This window comes from Genypterus blacodes, unplaced genomic scaffold (genome assembly GCF_046128005.1).
Source record: "Genypterus blacodes isolate CSIRO-AG114 ecotype Tasmania unplaced genomic scaffold, CSIRO-AGI_Gbla_v1 ptg000015l_1, whole genome shotgun sequence".
In the NCBI taxonomy this organism is placed as follows: Eukaryota; Metazoa; Chordata; class Actinopteri; order Ophidiiformes; family Ophidiidae; genus Genypterus; species Genypterus blacodes.
In genome coordinates this window covers 703,795-719,712 of record NW_027466829.1, presented here as the reverse complement: position 1 = coordinate 719,712, position 15,918 = coordinate 703,795, and the positions used below count along the sequence as shown (strand labels likewise).

The 15,918-nt window shown below is 42.8% G+C and overlaps 1 protein-coding gene across 2 annotated transcripts; it reads right to left on the bottom strand.

The window, feature by feature from the left end:
• Nucleotides 1-266: 266 nt before the first annotated feature.
• Nucleotides 267-14,515, bottom strand: cpt1ab (carnitine palmitoyltransferase 1Ab (liver)). 2 transcript variants are annotated; one of them, XM_076171353.1, is made up of 19 exons: nt 14,399-14,515; nt 11,392-11,556; nt 10,785-10,927; nt 10,069-10,240; nt 9,367-9,468; nt 8,870-9,007; nt 8,677-8,754; nt 8,151-8,258; nt 7,451-7,538; nt 5,130-5,325; nt 4,703-4,891; nt 4,490-4,595; nt 4,226-4,342; nt 3,774-3,938; nt 3,477-3,608; nt 3,189-3,341; nt 2,977-3,090; nt 2,733-2,825; nt 267-2,645 (listed from the first exon to the last, which is right to left on the bottom strand). In XM_076171353.1, the coding sequence occupies exons 2-19, from the start codon at nt 11,530-11,532 to the stop codon at nt 2,559-2,561; spliced, it is 2,322 nt and encodes a 773-aa protein (XP_076027468.1). In that variant the 5' UTR covers nt 11,533-11,556; nt 14,399-14,515; the 3' UTR covers nt 267-2,558. The 2 variants fall into 2 exon arrangements, with proteins under 2 accessions (XP_076027468.1, XP_076027476.1); XM_076171361.1 differs by lacking the exon at nt 7,451-7,538 and adding an exon at nt 6,911-6,995.
• Between the last annotated feature and the right edge of the window lie 1,403 nt (nt 14,516-15,918).

The following is a 15,918-nucleotide window of genomic DNA, read 5'->3' as shown; positions in this document are numbered from 1 at the left end:
ACCTCAGTGTGAACAGGAGCTCGCTCGCGCACACACACACACACACACACACACACACACACACACACACACACACACACACACACACACACACACACACACACACACACACACACACACACACACACACACACACACACACACACACACACACACACACACACACACACACACACACACACACACACACACACACACACACACACACACACACACACACACACACACACACACACACACACACACACACACACACACACGACAGCTGTCTGACATTCACTTTATTGTGTTAAAATTGTTTTGGTATATCAGCTTGTTGTCTTCTTAACACATCTTTAAATTAAAAGGCAAACATATACAGCTTCATCTTGAAAATCATGCAGCAGTGAAAACATGTCAGGTCTACCAAGAGAGAAAAAGCCATAGGACTAGAACATACTGGGAAAAATTGCGAAGAAGAAAAACTAATAAAACGGTATTCAAGCGTTTTTGACCATTTCACTTCTTATGTCAGCAAAGCATGAACTGAAGTGTGTTTCACTCAGCCGGTACGCAATGCCTTCAACAGTTCTGTGTGTGTGAAAGTTAAAGAATTTCAAAATAAATATGGTGACAACAAATACAGAAAAAGCAGAAATGCCTTCTTTAGAATGACAGCTCCTCTAACCTGCACTGAATAAAGCCTATAGTCCTAAACAAAACCCCAAGACAAGTCATAGAGAGAGATAACAAACCACAAACCATCGCTGCACCTTGTAGTGACGACTAGGCAACATTTGACCACAAACTCACCAAGTTTAAATTTCATTGAGATCTGACAACATTCTGGTTAGTGTAAAGAATAAAAGGTGGGGTGCAAGTCATGGAGTGCACAACATACTCTTTAACACACAAAGCAGAAAAATCTCTATTTGCCACATACTATGTCAGTTATATTCACAAACTATGCAAGTGAGATTAACCCCAGACACACACACACACACACGCTGTCCAGTCAATTTCTCACTTCCCCCAGCAAAGTCAACACTGTACGAATGCCGTTTGTTGGTTGATGGGAAGCACAACTCCACATGTGAAAGCAACTGTGTAAGGGCAACTCTTCAACTGTGGTCCGCTTTGGCTCAGAAAGTGAAAGCCATGTTGGGACAATAACATTGGAAGTACCATCAGTCATGATCAACCAAAATGACTGACCCAACATGACACGCCTCTCTGAGGTCAGCGGAGGCTCCCAGACCAGTCAGATAACATCTTGTGGTTTAAATGTTATTAAAAATAACAGAATATGCAAATATATTTAAAAAGCGCAGGATTATTGATAAAACTGTTGCAGTCATTTATATAATATCTACATTTGATTCAGTATTACACAAGGTTGACTCATCAAACTCTGGCCTAAGAGAGAAGATAGACCGGTAAGACAACAATGTCACTAAAATTGAGCAATGATTCATTAGATGAATGATACTTCTTCTTTTTTTGTTTTTCAATTTTCCCATCGATTGTCCAGGGACACAAAAGGACCCCGAGTTGAATAATTACCCATAGAAGCTTTAGTGGCTGTAGAGGGCGCTGTGCAAAATCAGGGAAACAGACCAAAGGGAGACCGTGAGTGGCGAGGACAGGGTTGACACTGAAAGCCAATCACAGGAGTTAAGTTTGTACATTTACTTTAAGGTCTGGATTAAGTGCTAGTTTTGAAACTGTTCTGTTATGTACATTTAAACTCCCCCCTTCACCATCTTACATGGCATTCTACTGCATCTCATCTTCAACAGCACCATAGATCACCAGGCAGAGTTAATAAAAACCTGAGTAAGGAAACAACAAAAAGCTCTCACAACAAACTGCAAATATGAAAATACGAATTTCCTTGATTACTACGTTGGAGAATGAGAGCAGCTAAAAAGAACAGAAAACTGTGGCTAAGCGCAGTGAAACAGAAAGGCAACAGAGATCCATTCAGAGCGGACTGTTAGGAACAGAGTGTGGCTCACCTGTCAGATCGAAGATGAATGACTTAATTAGAACGAATGGGAGAAGGGGAATTGTGTTCTTGCTTTGACCATCAGATGTCAGCTCGGTAAACAACGAGTAGCAGGGACTAACTGTGACCAAATGTTCCATTTCTCAATACAAACTCTGCCGTGATGAAACGTGTCTTGGTCTCGACACCGACTTGAATTCAGACTTGATTTCTACAGTTCTCCTCCCTTTTACATTAGTGGGTCGCTAAGGCACCGGTACGTACAGTCATGTAGAAAACATTTTTCCTTCTGTTCGCTACCTGCAGTAACCAATACCAGCAGAATGTCACACCTTCCAAACAAAACAACACAGATCAATGCCTCACAAAAATAAAAAAACTACAGTAATATTTCCAAACACCTCAATTATCTTCATATCTGTAACATGAATTAACTTTAAATAAAACCAATTATTTTATTCTGTACAACCTTCAAGAGGCATATATATAATATATATATATATATATATGCATATACAGTATATACTGTTAACAACATCATCTGCATTTACCACCCACAGAGAGAGAGCAATCACTTTACAGCTTTTTTGTCAAGCTGGAAGAGATCCAGAATCTCCAGCATAGCTCGTCTGATGTTGGCGCCAAAACGATGGGAGTCCTGAAATAAGACAATTCAATATAAGTTGTTTAAGTGCGTGCAAAACAATGGACACAAGGAATCTCCAGGGGAACTTAGCCAACTTACAGTTTCTGAACTGGAGTGTTTGCTGGAGATGTGGAAGTTGATGAGATTCTCACCAACAATAATGTAGGACACTCCATAACCATCATCAGCCACCTTGTGGACACAATAGAAAGCAAAAACAAAGAGCACACAGCTGTTAGATCCAACAGTAAAGAGAGAGTTAACTACCATTTTAAATCTTAACTGCAGAAAGAACTCATAAATGTACAAACAGCCAAATATCACTCCTAAGCTTGTAACTTACCGGACCAAATCCACCACCAGAGGACACATACTCAGGGTGTCGGACGAGGTCAAACAGCTCAACCTGCTGCAGGGGTGTCTGACTGGTCGACAGCCTCCATGGCTCAGACAAGACCTGGAGGTAAAGGAAACATCCACGGCTTAATTCACTCCACAAAAAGCTAGTGGGAAAAATCTGAGGGAAATGGAGAGAATCCCATAAACTGCTCGTACCTCCTTGAGGAAGGCTGAATCTTCTCCCAGGTATTTAGACACCACGTACAGACAGAAAAGGTGCCGGTCGATGCCTTGCCCTGTCATGGCCAGGCGGTACATGTTCTGGTGCTTCTCTGCTGCTTCTTTAAGCATCTTCATACGTTCTTCTCTCTGCATGGATACAGACAAGAAACAAAAGAAGAATACATCGTTAAGATATAAGAGTGTGTTACAGTACATCAAGGTTAGGTATTTGGAATTATTAAAACTCATAGGCTATGGTGTATTGTTCAAGTTGAGCCTTACCGTCTCATCTCTGATCATGGAGCGAACAAAGGCACAGGTCTCTACGGTGCAGGAGCGTACGGTTTCCGTCCGACCCTCACGGAACAAACGGGTCATGGAGGCTTCATATGTCAGGCAGAACTTCCCTTTGTCCTGTTGAAAGACAATATGGTAACGATTTATGAATGATTACACTTGACTTTACACAGGCAGGTCAACAGTTCCAGGTGCACTTACAGTTCTGTGGTATCAGGAAGTAATTAGATATTTCATGTGATCCCCATAAGCATAAACAAAGGTGCAGGTAGGGTTACAGACCCTGTAATGGGCGAGCTGGAGGGCAATCTGGATGAAGCCATCAGGACTGGTGCGGCACTTTTTGATCAGACCTTTGCCAAAGTCATTGAAAGGGAAAATGTGACAGTCCACGTCATCGGCCAGACTCCTGGCAACAGTCAGAGAGCTCTGGATGACATCCTGGCACTGCAAGAGAACAGAGTTGTATGTTAGACTTGGTATACAACAAAATCATCACAGATAGAAACTAATTAATATCGGTGGCTTTATTTAAAATCAAATTCACATAAATATCATTCTTTTTATTCGTGTGTCAATCCTCTGCAGCCCCTGCTTTACATGCTTCCCTTTCAATACGGTAATAATAACACCGCACTGTCGCATGCAAGTGTCTAAAGCTGCCAGCAGAGGGAAGCCACAGGCTATGAATAGCAAATCAGTATGAGGGGGGTCACAGCAGAGCAGAGTTTTACCTCGGTGGGGATGTCCCACTGCAGCCTCTGAGGACCAGGCAGGGTGGGGTGAGGATCTCCACAGCAGTGACCGTCCTCAGCATATCCCAGCTTAAAGGGGTCCATGGAAAGAACGTGCTGCAGGGGAGAGAGAGGTTACATGCTCTGTCACCAAAATGTACTGATGTATGATTTTATGTGATATAATGTCAAATGACAACATGAGGTATTAAGTTCTTCTAACTGCATAACATAATTCATTAGACAAGAGGTTAATCGCCGCACCTCCCACAGATGGCCAATGATTGGGGCATCTGCCCAGGAATGTTCTGCATTCAGCCCCATGGTGCCGTTCTTGAAAATGATCACGTTGAAGGATTTATCGAACCACCTACAGAAAACAGGATGGATGTTAATAGGATAAGCTTGCACCGCATCCGAACACATACATTAAGGACGTATGAAGTTGATATTGACTGCAGTTTAAGGGGAGAGTACCTGTCGTAGCACTTCCCGTGCAGCAGGGATTTGGCGTAACTATCCAGAGACTTGACGGGGTTCGCCTCCTCGAAACGCTGCTCGGTGTCGTCGAGGGTAACAAAGAAGGCGGCCTTCTCAATGGCGTCCAGAGATTGCTTGTTCCTACCGCGGCAGAAATAGGTCTCTCGAGCCTTGGCCCATGGAGTCCTGAGGGGGGCAGCAGAGATCAAGGAACCAGAGTCAGTATTAAGAACACCTTGCAACACTGTGCAGACAAGTGCACAAGACATCACTCAGTGCAGTGGTTACTTACTTACTTACCAGACTTTCCTAAATCCTCAAGAGTAACTTCCCAAAAATTACCCAAATGTTTTGTAAGAATAACCAGGATTGTTTTCTTTTTAGGAGTGAAAAGCAAATTGCGCGCCACACGGCACCCACCCACCTTTCTCCTGCAGTGAGAGCAGCGAGTGCCTCCTCTCCTGGCGCCGGCTCGGACGTGTCGGCCAAGATCCTCGCCATCTGCTGCTCTATCTCCCGTGGCAACAGCAGCCGCCCGTCATAAAACATCCACACCTTGTAGAAGCGGCCCTTGTGGTACACGGCAATGTGTTTACTCTCGTTCATGTGCTGGAGGATGTCTGGGAGCCAGAGACCAAAGGTGAGGAGAGAGGATATTGGGGGAACGTCATAGATTTAATACTTTACATCTAAATCTCAGGAGCTTTGAATCAAAACTGTAGTAAAGGCGGTGATGCTGCCTTGACTTTAATTTTTTTGCTCTTAAAGATTCCTGGATGCCACAGAATGTAACTTCGGGGGTCAGTGTTTGTTAGTAAGACATTTCTTGCATCCCAGATGTGAAATTCTGTGACATCCAAAGCACAATTTCTTAATTTCTAAAGCTTGATTTCAAGAGTAAACTCATTTCAGAGAAGAACATTTCATTTTATTACATACAGTTGAATATAAATACCTGATTGAATGAGCTATACGGTCTAATGGAAGAGGATAGTTTTCAATCTAAGGAAGCTTGAAATGGGAAGGACAGACAGTGAGATGGACAAGGGGGGGGAGGAATTTGGGAACAGGGTAATGGTGAGTTGAGGCAATGTTTGTTTGAGCAGCATCATGTATTTACCACCAGATAAACCAATTGGAAACCTATGTTACTGTATGGTACTTTAAAGAAAAGGTAGAATTTGACTTTGGTGAAGCTCAAAAAGTGTTCAAACAAGCATTGACCTATTAACAGGCAAGACATAAGGACGGGAACCGATCCATCTCCAAGCGCAACCACTTGGCAACCAGATAATGTTCAGCCTACACCTCTAACTGTGCGACACCACCAGCAACCGCAATATACCAGAAATGGATTCATATCTTTTCCATCTAAGAACATCTTCTAATTAATTATTTGTTTACCACAAATGTTACTCTGCCATTTTCTTTACACAGACCTAATTAACGCAATCCATTTCTCCACACACACACACGCACACAACCGATAGCACCGATTACAAACTCACTGCATTTGCTACATGCATGAGGCAGCAGCTCGGTTGAGTTAGTTTAGGTTTAATTCTACGCCGTCCTCTACAGCCAGAGAGAAAAGAGGAGTTTGTCAGGACCCCAAGTGTCTGATGTCTCATATACATGTATACCTTTTTCATACATTTAGATGACATCACAGATCAGAGTCTTGGTCCTGAGGGTTTCTAGGTCTGGGAAAACAGAGTTGTTCATGTGGGAACAGTTTATTTCTCTTGGGCTGAGTGTAAGATCATGCATCGTTTACGTTAAAAGTGTTAACATTACAAACTAGCACTCCGCTCCAGGTTTTGAGGAAGTTCTTATTCAGGTAACTTTAAAGAAGCACATATTGTGATTTACTGCCACAAAATTATTTTCTTTCCCTAATTTTAGTATTCAGTACTTTCAATACTTTACTTTAAAACCCTAAAGCACCTATACTGTGGTGGAATTTAAAGTATATTATTGTTTTTAAGGGCTTATCTTGACTCCATTGCTTTTTCTGGCTGCTCAAACTAAAACACGCAAATTCAGTCACATGCACATTAGTAATACACATGTGTCCAGACCATTACACATGCATTAATATCTATAAGGTCAGATTATTGCCAATATCAAAAAGGTGGACCAAATGTCCTAAGGAGAGGTAAAGCAGGAGTAGTGTGGAGGAGGCAGCACTGCTAAGGACTCTACCTGTGTCTACACCTGGGACACGACTGGTGTTGAACATACGCTCGTATTGGGATGAGCACATGGGAATAGTGTGTAGGAGCATGAGCTGAAAAGTAAAAGGGAAGAGTCAAACATAGATGACAACCTAGTTCACTAAAATCCCCAGACAGCAGCAGACACACACCTAAAAAAAGGGACAGCGGGATGGATGAATTGCAGATGGGAGGGATGAGAACTGATAAGCAGTTTGTAGGAGAAGATAGATTTGCCAGGGAAGGAAACATGAGCAGGGTGCAGAAACCAGTGGCCTGTCACCTCAGTACCGCCAGCACAGCCCTGATGATGGAGCACACACACTCGACTAAAGTGCTGACTTAACTCTAATTGAAGTCTGACCAATATAAATCAGACAAAAGCCAATCAGAGGTGGGATTCTCTCAGGGATGTGCTGTTGAGACTTGAGTGTAGCAGTCAGGGTTTCCGATGGCTGTTGCAACGATAATGGCAAGGTTTGCAGGGTAGGGGGTCAGAGGGCACTGCTGAGGTGTGTCCTCCTCTTACCTGTCTCCAAACCAGGGACGCGGGTGGTGTTAAACACTCGCTCCCACTGAGCTGAACACAGAGGAACCTTGTTCGCCAGCAAGTAAATCTAACGCAGCGTCCGACGCATCGAAGGGACAAAACAGTAAAACAGAGACAAGCGAATGTGAGTGTGTCAAAGAGAGAGAGCATGCATTACAGTTTGTATCAACGTGAGTAAGACATCTGCGTATTTATGCAACGTGTTGTCCAATGTGTTTTGTATTGACAAGAGAAAATTTGCACATAAGCATCATGCAGGTTTGGCAAAGGAACAATCTAGAGGACAGGGTGGTAGAGGTGCAGCAAGATGAAACTTCATTCATTCATCAAGCCTTATTCGCTAAGTCTTCAGCTGGTGACTGTAGCCTAGCTAAAAGAGCAAGCACACAGCACACAGCTCGGCTCCTTCAGGACAAACAATAAATCAAAGACACCGTAAATATCTATGTTATCACTAGGGAAGTTATTCAAAACAAAAAGACACTGAGATAACAGTGCTGATGATGGCAAGAACATTTTTCTTATCAAAATGTTAAACATTGACAATGGCGCAGTGACATTTACAATAGTGCAGTGTGTGGGTGTGTATTGTACGAAATTGGATATCACAGCCTATTAATCAATAATAGGTCAAGATAATGATTAGAGTGTGACACATGGAGATAGACTGTATACTCACTGGTTTGATTTGGGCTCTGTCCAGTTTCCTCCTGTACAGCATGATAGCATGGATAGCATTACCTGCTCTGGCAGCCTGGATAGATGTGGGGAACACATACAGGAAATCCTAGAGGAGAGAGAATAACATGGTGATAAGACAAGGACCACCTTTGAGACATGAGCAATGACTTACAGTTAAGAACTAGAGGTTTAGAACTGGAATAGTTAACTAATTGAGTCTGTCGGAGGAGTGTGTCAGCTCTATTGTGTGTAACGCCCCAGTCTACTGTCCCATAGAGACACATGAGGTCTTTAAAATGACATGTGCCTTGCCACTCACACACTAGTGCTGAAGGACACAGTGCTGGCAAAAGAGTCAGACTCACAATAGTCTCAGTGGTGAAAGCTTCTGGAGTATATGAGGTGTCGAGTTTCGACAAACACATAGCGCCCAAGCCTACAACCCACATGGGGAAACATAACTGTTCTTCCTTTGGAGAAGTGGTAGAGTGGTGAGGTTAAATAGAAACTCTGGGGAGTCTTACCATGGCATAATAGTTGCTGTTGACCATAATTGGCCCACGGCCTCTGAGGTAGATATACTCTTCCCACCAGTCACTGACCTGTACCACACAAGGAGGGAGAAAAGGAGAAAGAAGGTAGTCATGTCAGATGTGCTGCTTTTGAGAGGAGGAGGGGAGAGGAGAGGAGAGAAGAGGAGAGGATTCTCTGACTCACATAGTTGGAGGCCCACCAGGACTTGAGCTTGAGGTACCACTGCAGCCTGGGTCCCAACTTCTTCTCAAAGTCTTCAGCCAAACCCTTCATCCGCTCATACTTCTCATCCTCCATCAGTGGGCGGACAGACTCCAGGTACTGAAGGCAAACATGAAGACAGACGCATAATTACAAGGAGCGTCACATGAACCTGCAATCTACTGGTCTGAGCTGAGAAGTTCTGCCTCAAGCAAGACACTGAAGTAACAAGGAAATATGATCCAAGGGTAAATGTAAATGAGAGCACAGGTTCAAACTGTTTCAGGTCATACCTTGCTTGCACAAATGTCAGGGTTACAAACTAATTAGGAATTTTGCATGGATTTATAATTTGACTAAGCTGGTTGTTAAGCTGAGTGGCATTTCTTATCGATGGTTGCAAAATGTTAGGGGTTGTCATAAACCTGCACAAAGCAATCAGTGTAAAAGGAAATGATCTAAATAAATTGGAACCCTACCCGTCTGCACGTGTCCTTAACAGTAGGGACAGGGAGCCGAGGCAGGGAGTTCTGGAAACTGTAGAGCATTGGCTTCCTGCCAGAGAACACCTTCACCAACACCTGAAGGAGAAGAACAGATACAGATAGAGGACATGGGGGATTAAACGTTTCGCTGTGTTTTTTCACCTACTAACCTCCAGAACAAGAGGCAAAGTGCAACGACATCACCAGTGGGTTAAACTAAAAGTGAGCATACAGCATTTCAAGTGACATCATATCATTAACTAGGCCCGATTAGCAGACCCAGTCACTTACAAATGATTAAATAATAACAAAAACATCCTGTACATCTAATTGTTCCAACAACAAGTGAACTTATAGATCAGTAAACTGTAATTAATTCAGAATGTTTGCTTTAGAAATGAGCTATTTAGCCTGTGTAAGTAACCTACATTTTCAATACATTAGAGTACCGCCTCTCTTCACTTAAACACCTGAATCTGCCTAGTCATGGTGATGGCTTCCATATGCTGTGGTAAACATTGTACAGCCCTTCCCCCATGTGGTAGAGACTCCCACTGTGACCTTCCAATATGAAGCCCAAGTGAATTAAGCAGAGAGGTGCAAACCGGTACATGTGATGTAAGAGCAAGTGTGTACATTCTGGATAGAAATGTTGATTATCAAGGTCTTTGCTCAAAATACTAAATATCCTCTCACCATCCAGGCACGGGTAGCCCATGAGACGGAGCCATGGCGTGCATGCATCCAGCCGTGCCATGACAACAGGCCCTTGAGAACATTCCTCATGATCATGATTATGGTGACCCACAGACCTGTGCCCACCAAAACACCACCGACAATCTTCTGGCTGTCTGCAGACATGTATCGGCTGTGGAGAAGGCGAGAGGAGGAAACAAAGAGGAGAAAAACACAGGGTGGTCAAATGAGACGATGCAAAAATCACTTGCTCATCATTAGATTAATTATTAGAAAGATACAATGGAACCCATAATGGAAGCAGACAATACACATTATGTCATGACTGATAATTTACATGTTTGTTTTTATGTAAGAGGTCCAGATCAATGCACTATCTAGGGTCAAAAACAAAACTCTAATTGTGATTTTAACTGTAAATCAATGGGGCTTGAAATTATGTAAAGCCTTATTTAACTAGAGAACAAGCTTCTCTAGTTAAAACAACAAGTGTAACAGGAAGCCTGTCGAGTTGAGGATTGATCGAGTTAAAATTTAACATAAACGACACTAATGCCCTTGACTTTAGAGACGAACTGTAGCATTGTTAGTAACAACAGCGTTCTGGTCCATAGAAGGACATATAGTGTTACCTGTCATAATGTGAATACACTTGTGAAAGCAGCCTTTGTGTTCAGAGAGAGAACAAAGAGCCAGATCCAGGAGAGGAACCTTACCTGATGGGTACGTGTTGGCTTAGTTTGGCAACCAACCCCAGAGAGGGATCCAGCTGATTAAATTTATTGTAGGACATGTAGGATGTAACCACGATAATAAACCCAGCAGGGCTGCCCGGGTAAACACCAGTCATTACCCCATTCTGTGGAAGAGAGGTTTTAAAGTTAGATTAGCATTACAAAGGTCAGAAAACAAAGATCCTACAAAGATAAAGTTATAAATCATTGAGGTGTTTTGGTTCTTGCTGCTACATGTGAGCATCTAGTCCTTTTCATTATCAAAACAAAACAAAACCCAACAACAGGGGCATGTGTGAACATACTGGCAGGTGTTTGAGTTTGAGACTGTCGTATGGCTTTGTGTAAACACACAACTAGGCCAAAGGCTACGACACAAACGCCAGACAGGAAGGTGACCGGCACTGTTTACGTGTGAGTAGTAGTGACTGTGTAAAGTAAACTTTCTAATCAAACAAACGCACCAATAACCTCATGTCAACAAGGCGTTAATCAATAAAGAGGACGTGGACATGACGAGGGGGTCTGATAAACTAATGACATCTTTGTAGATTGAAATTACTCAATGGTTTTTAGCGACGCCTGTCACCTTGAAGCGGATGAAGCGTTTCTTCCAGGAGTGAATGCCAGAGAGGTAGATCTGGCGTAGAGCCTCGTGACACAGCTGGAGGTCGATGCCATCCGGGGTGACGGTGAACTGGAAGGCCACCGCCTGGTGAGCTTCTGCCATGGTGGCTGCTACTACTCACAGTGACTGAGGGGGAAAAGGAGCACAAGACCATCAATTTCAAATCAATTTACTTATATTTAATGAATTTAACGTTGAGCCTTATAAATCATGATCTATAAACTGCAACTTCTTTCCATCTTTTTATCCTTTCTCTTCGTTTAATGACAAGTTAACATGGTTACGGTCCTGATTGGTAGACAAAGAACGCCTCTCATACCCTGGCGAGGCATTCAACTACAGTCAACACTGCACACTCATTTATCCACTGAATCTCTCAGTCCCTCGATATCAATGGTCCCATTTTTGTTTTAACAAGGTTATGCAATTACCCAGACATAATCATATTAAGTTCCTTGTAGTGAAACGACCTGAAAGATGACTGGGAAATGGTTCTCATTGAGTTTGAAAATAACACAAATTTATAATGAGTGAGATTGGCCTGCATCTTTATCTCCAAACCTGGCCAGCAGTCACCGTTCAAGTTGGAGCAGTGGGAGAAATAGTAAGGTTTGTATCGAGAACTTTATCCTCACAAGCTTTCTGCTACTCCTGGCCGTATATCAGATTACAATGCACAGGTAAAAGCCACGTGTGAAATACCTGCATACACACCGAGGGCACGTTTCCAACCCTCATTATTACATTACATTACGATCATTTGGCAGACGCTTTTATCCAAAGCGACTTACATTACATTATATTACCACCCTTCGCAGAGGGGGGAGCAATTGAGGGTTCGGTGCCTTGCTCAGGGGCACCTCGGCAGGGACTCGAACCGGCAACCCTCAGGTTCTTAAGCGGAAGCTCTACCCACTCGACTACTGCCTCCCTTGTTACAGTCATACTGTCATTATTTCCATTCTGATCATCTTTGTATGGCCTAAGGTGAGGCAAGGAACACGTCAATGTCGTCAACGTCAACCGGTGTATTTTTAGCACAATACTGGCATGTTCTATATAATGGTGCGAACTTGCAGCAAGGTCATATTTAAGTTGTCATTCAGTTGTTCAAGAGTCCCCAAGTCTGATGTGGCCAGCTTATGGACGTTGCTATATCAACTGCAACTGAAACGATATTCGTAAGTCGACACTTGTTCGCCGTAAAGGAGGTGACACCATATGAACTCTGAACTGGTTAGGCGAGATATAATGATGACTAATGGGCAAACTGTCGGTAATGTCGATACCACATTGTTCAAATGGCATTGTCAACAAAACAACATATACACACACCCCTCCCTGTGCAGCAATGTATTTAATAGATGATGTTGTACCTTGACAATAACACTGCAATCGTAGCAAATACATGAAACGCCACAAACCAGTTAATGCACAATGAAAACCCTGCTAGTCTGACAGAATATATAACCAAGATTTCCACATTCTGTAGGCCACATACAGTGTGAATGATGCAATCAACACCTGGATGATGAAACCTGTTATCGTTATGCCTCTCAGTAGATCTAATGGAGCTGCTGTAGGATTCCAGCTATAATTATAATTCCTGTACAAACACACAATCAAAATAAAAGCTCAGACTGATGATCAAGCGCTGCATGTTGAAGCCAATGTCAAAGTCACGGTGTTCTTTAACGACAATGTGCAAAAAAAAACTACTGTAGGTTCTGCTCTTAGAATATTGATTCTAAAAGAGAAATACTTCCCTTTTTTGTACCGGCTTTCTGAAAGCAGGACACGTTTTACAGTTTCAATGGAAGGAAGGAGCAGCGTTTCAGCAGCCAGCCAGTCAGTCCCTTCCCCCAGCTACTCTCTCCACCATCACATGATCCACTCTGTGCAGCAGAAACTAGGGGAAAGGTCGCAGCTCTGCGCCGCTCAAATATGACGGCACAATATGAACCTGATGGACTAATTGACCATGTAACATCAAGCCTATGATGCTGATGATGATGATGTTGACGATGATGGACGTTGGAAATGATCTCTGTCCATTTTCTGGACGTTATAACAGATGCAAACCTTCCATCCCATCACACTCAATGTAACATATCTGCATTACATCTGAACACAAACAAGATCAGACAATGCCGTTATCTCACACACACACACGCACATTAACCATCAGCATCAACGCCAACAGACATGACAGTCATATGTAGGTTAAAGTTCTCTATGATACACAAGTGTGTCCACGTGGTGTGTGTGAAACGGGGTCACATGGTCCCCGCCGATGTCATGACGTCTGGTATAGAAAAAAATATATAAATCGTGTATGTATCCAAACATGTAATCAAACGCGCGTTCCATGTGTTTACCGCCAACAAGCAGATATCGCGGTCTAAGTCAAGCCGACCTCACAACCCGGCTGTGACTGACCTTCAGCAGCAGCAGGTGACAAGTACACAGTATAATGTTTATAATTCAGTATTATGGTCGCCCCTCGTAGCAAACTGACACACTGTGACACAAGAATGTATGTTACCATCGTCTAATTCGGCTTTATTTGCGCAGAGTCGAGCTGCCAGCTGGCTGTCAATGAATGACCTTTATTTGGACTTTTGCCTATATTCGTGTTGTGGGCAACTCCAGGGTGCTAGCCGGGTGCTAGCCGCGATCATTAGCTTCCATGGGTGCGACCGCAGACCCACACACACACACTGAATGGGCTTTCCTCAATTTGCTACCACAGGCTATGGATTTGCCGAGACAAGCGACGTCATGTAAACACACATCCTCTCTCTGCACCAACAAGGAAACGAGCCGTGAGCCGACCTAACGCAGACATCTTTCACACATTTCCTGGGTCGATTCTGGATAAACCCCCGCAGTCATGTTTGCCTAGCTGCTAGCATAACAACAAAGCTAAAGACACAGCGGCAAAAACAGAGCTTTTATTTCTACTCACCGAGCCTTTTATTAATGTGCGGACAAACCGAGAGCGCAGCCTGATGTGTTTTGTCGCGGCTTGGAGGGACTACTAAACACTACATGAATGGAACACACTTGTATACACTGCCTGCCTTGTTTTTCACGTCACGACTCTGCGCTGTTTCCATTGGCCTAAGAGCGAAGTCTGCCAACGGCGCCCCTTGGAGGCGTAATGCGGTACTGTAAAGGTTGTTCGAGGACTTGGTCACAAATGCAGCATCCATTTATCACAATCGACTAATCTATCTATCTATCTATCTATCTATCTATCTATCTATCTATCTATCTATCTATCTATCTATCTATCTGTCTGTCTGTCTGTCTGTCTGTCTGTCTGTCTGTCTGTCTGTCTATCTATCTATCGAGTAAAAATCAAAGGTCTTATATTGGATTGTGCAGGTGTATCTAATAAAGTGGCCATGGCTACAAATGGAAGATTGAAACCATAAGAAGACAGATGTAAGATGAGCCTTAGAGGGCAAATGTTTTCCTCTTTATCTTAAAGAGGAAAACATTTGCCCCGTCTATATTAGCTCTGTATTAAACCTTAATATGAATACTGAATTTATTGTTGTTACTTTAGTAGTAGTAATGAAACACAATGAAACATACTGTGTGGGTGGGTGTGGTGCTGACCACACCCAGTATTCTGCAGCGCCACCCAGTGTGTGTGTGGTTGTGTCTGTGTCTGTGTCTGTGTCTGTGTCTGTGTGTGTGTGTGTGTGAGAGAGAGAGCGAGAGAGAGAGAGAGAGAGAGAGAGAGAGAGAGAGAAATGAATCAGTAAGTGTATTTCCTAACACACCCTGACGTTTCCTGCTTCCAGAAGACAGTTTTCAATGTAGTTGGGTGAAAGTTAAGTAAACAAAGTCAAATTTAGCTCAGGTCGCTGACAGCGTCCTATAATAGAAAGTGAAGAGAAAACACAAACAAGCTTAAAAACAGCACCTTTTTTTTACAGTAAAAGATGAAGAGTTTGGTACAATAATAATGGATTAGGATTGGACAACTAATAATAATCAGACATAGCTATAGATTAGTCAGTCAATCAAATTCAACAAAAGAAATTTGTTGAATTTGTAATTTGAAGAACTCTATACAGTATATGTAGTTCACTATTTTCAAAATCTCAAACATTTTTGGACAAAACAAACATATAAGCTCTGTTTTGCACACAGAATTATAACACTTCAGTAGAGCCCACACTGTGACGTTTCCATTGCTTTAGCATTCCCTGTGCTTCCTTCAGAAGTGACCTCTACCATCTTGTTTATTCATGAAACAGGCAGTGGAGCACTCAGGGCAAGTTTCCTTCAGGTGAAAAGGAACAAAAGGAAGAAAAACAAAGTCAGCAAGGTGACTTCCACCAAAAATGGTTAATTATATCGAATAAAAATAGTTTGTCATCCTGTAACTTGGAATTAGTCTGCGCAAAAAGTAGTAGATATGAACAGGTTTGTAAGCCAATAACATCAGATGAAGTTGCTATAGTATTAGGT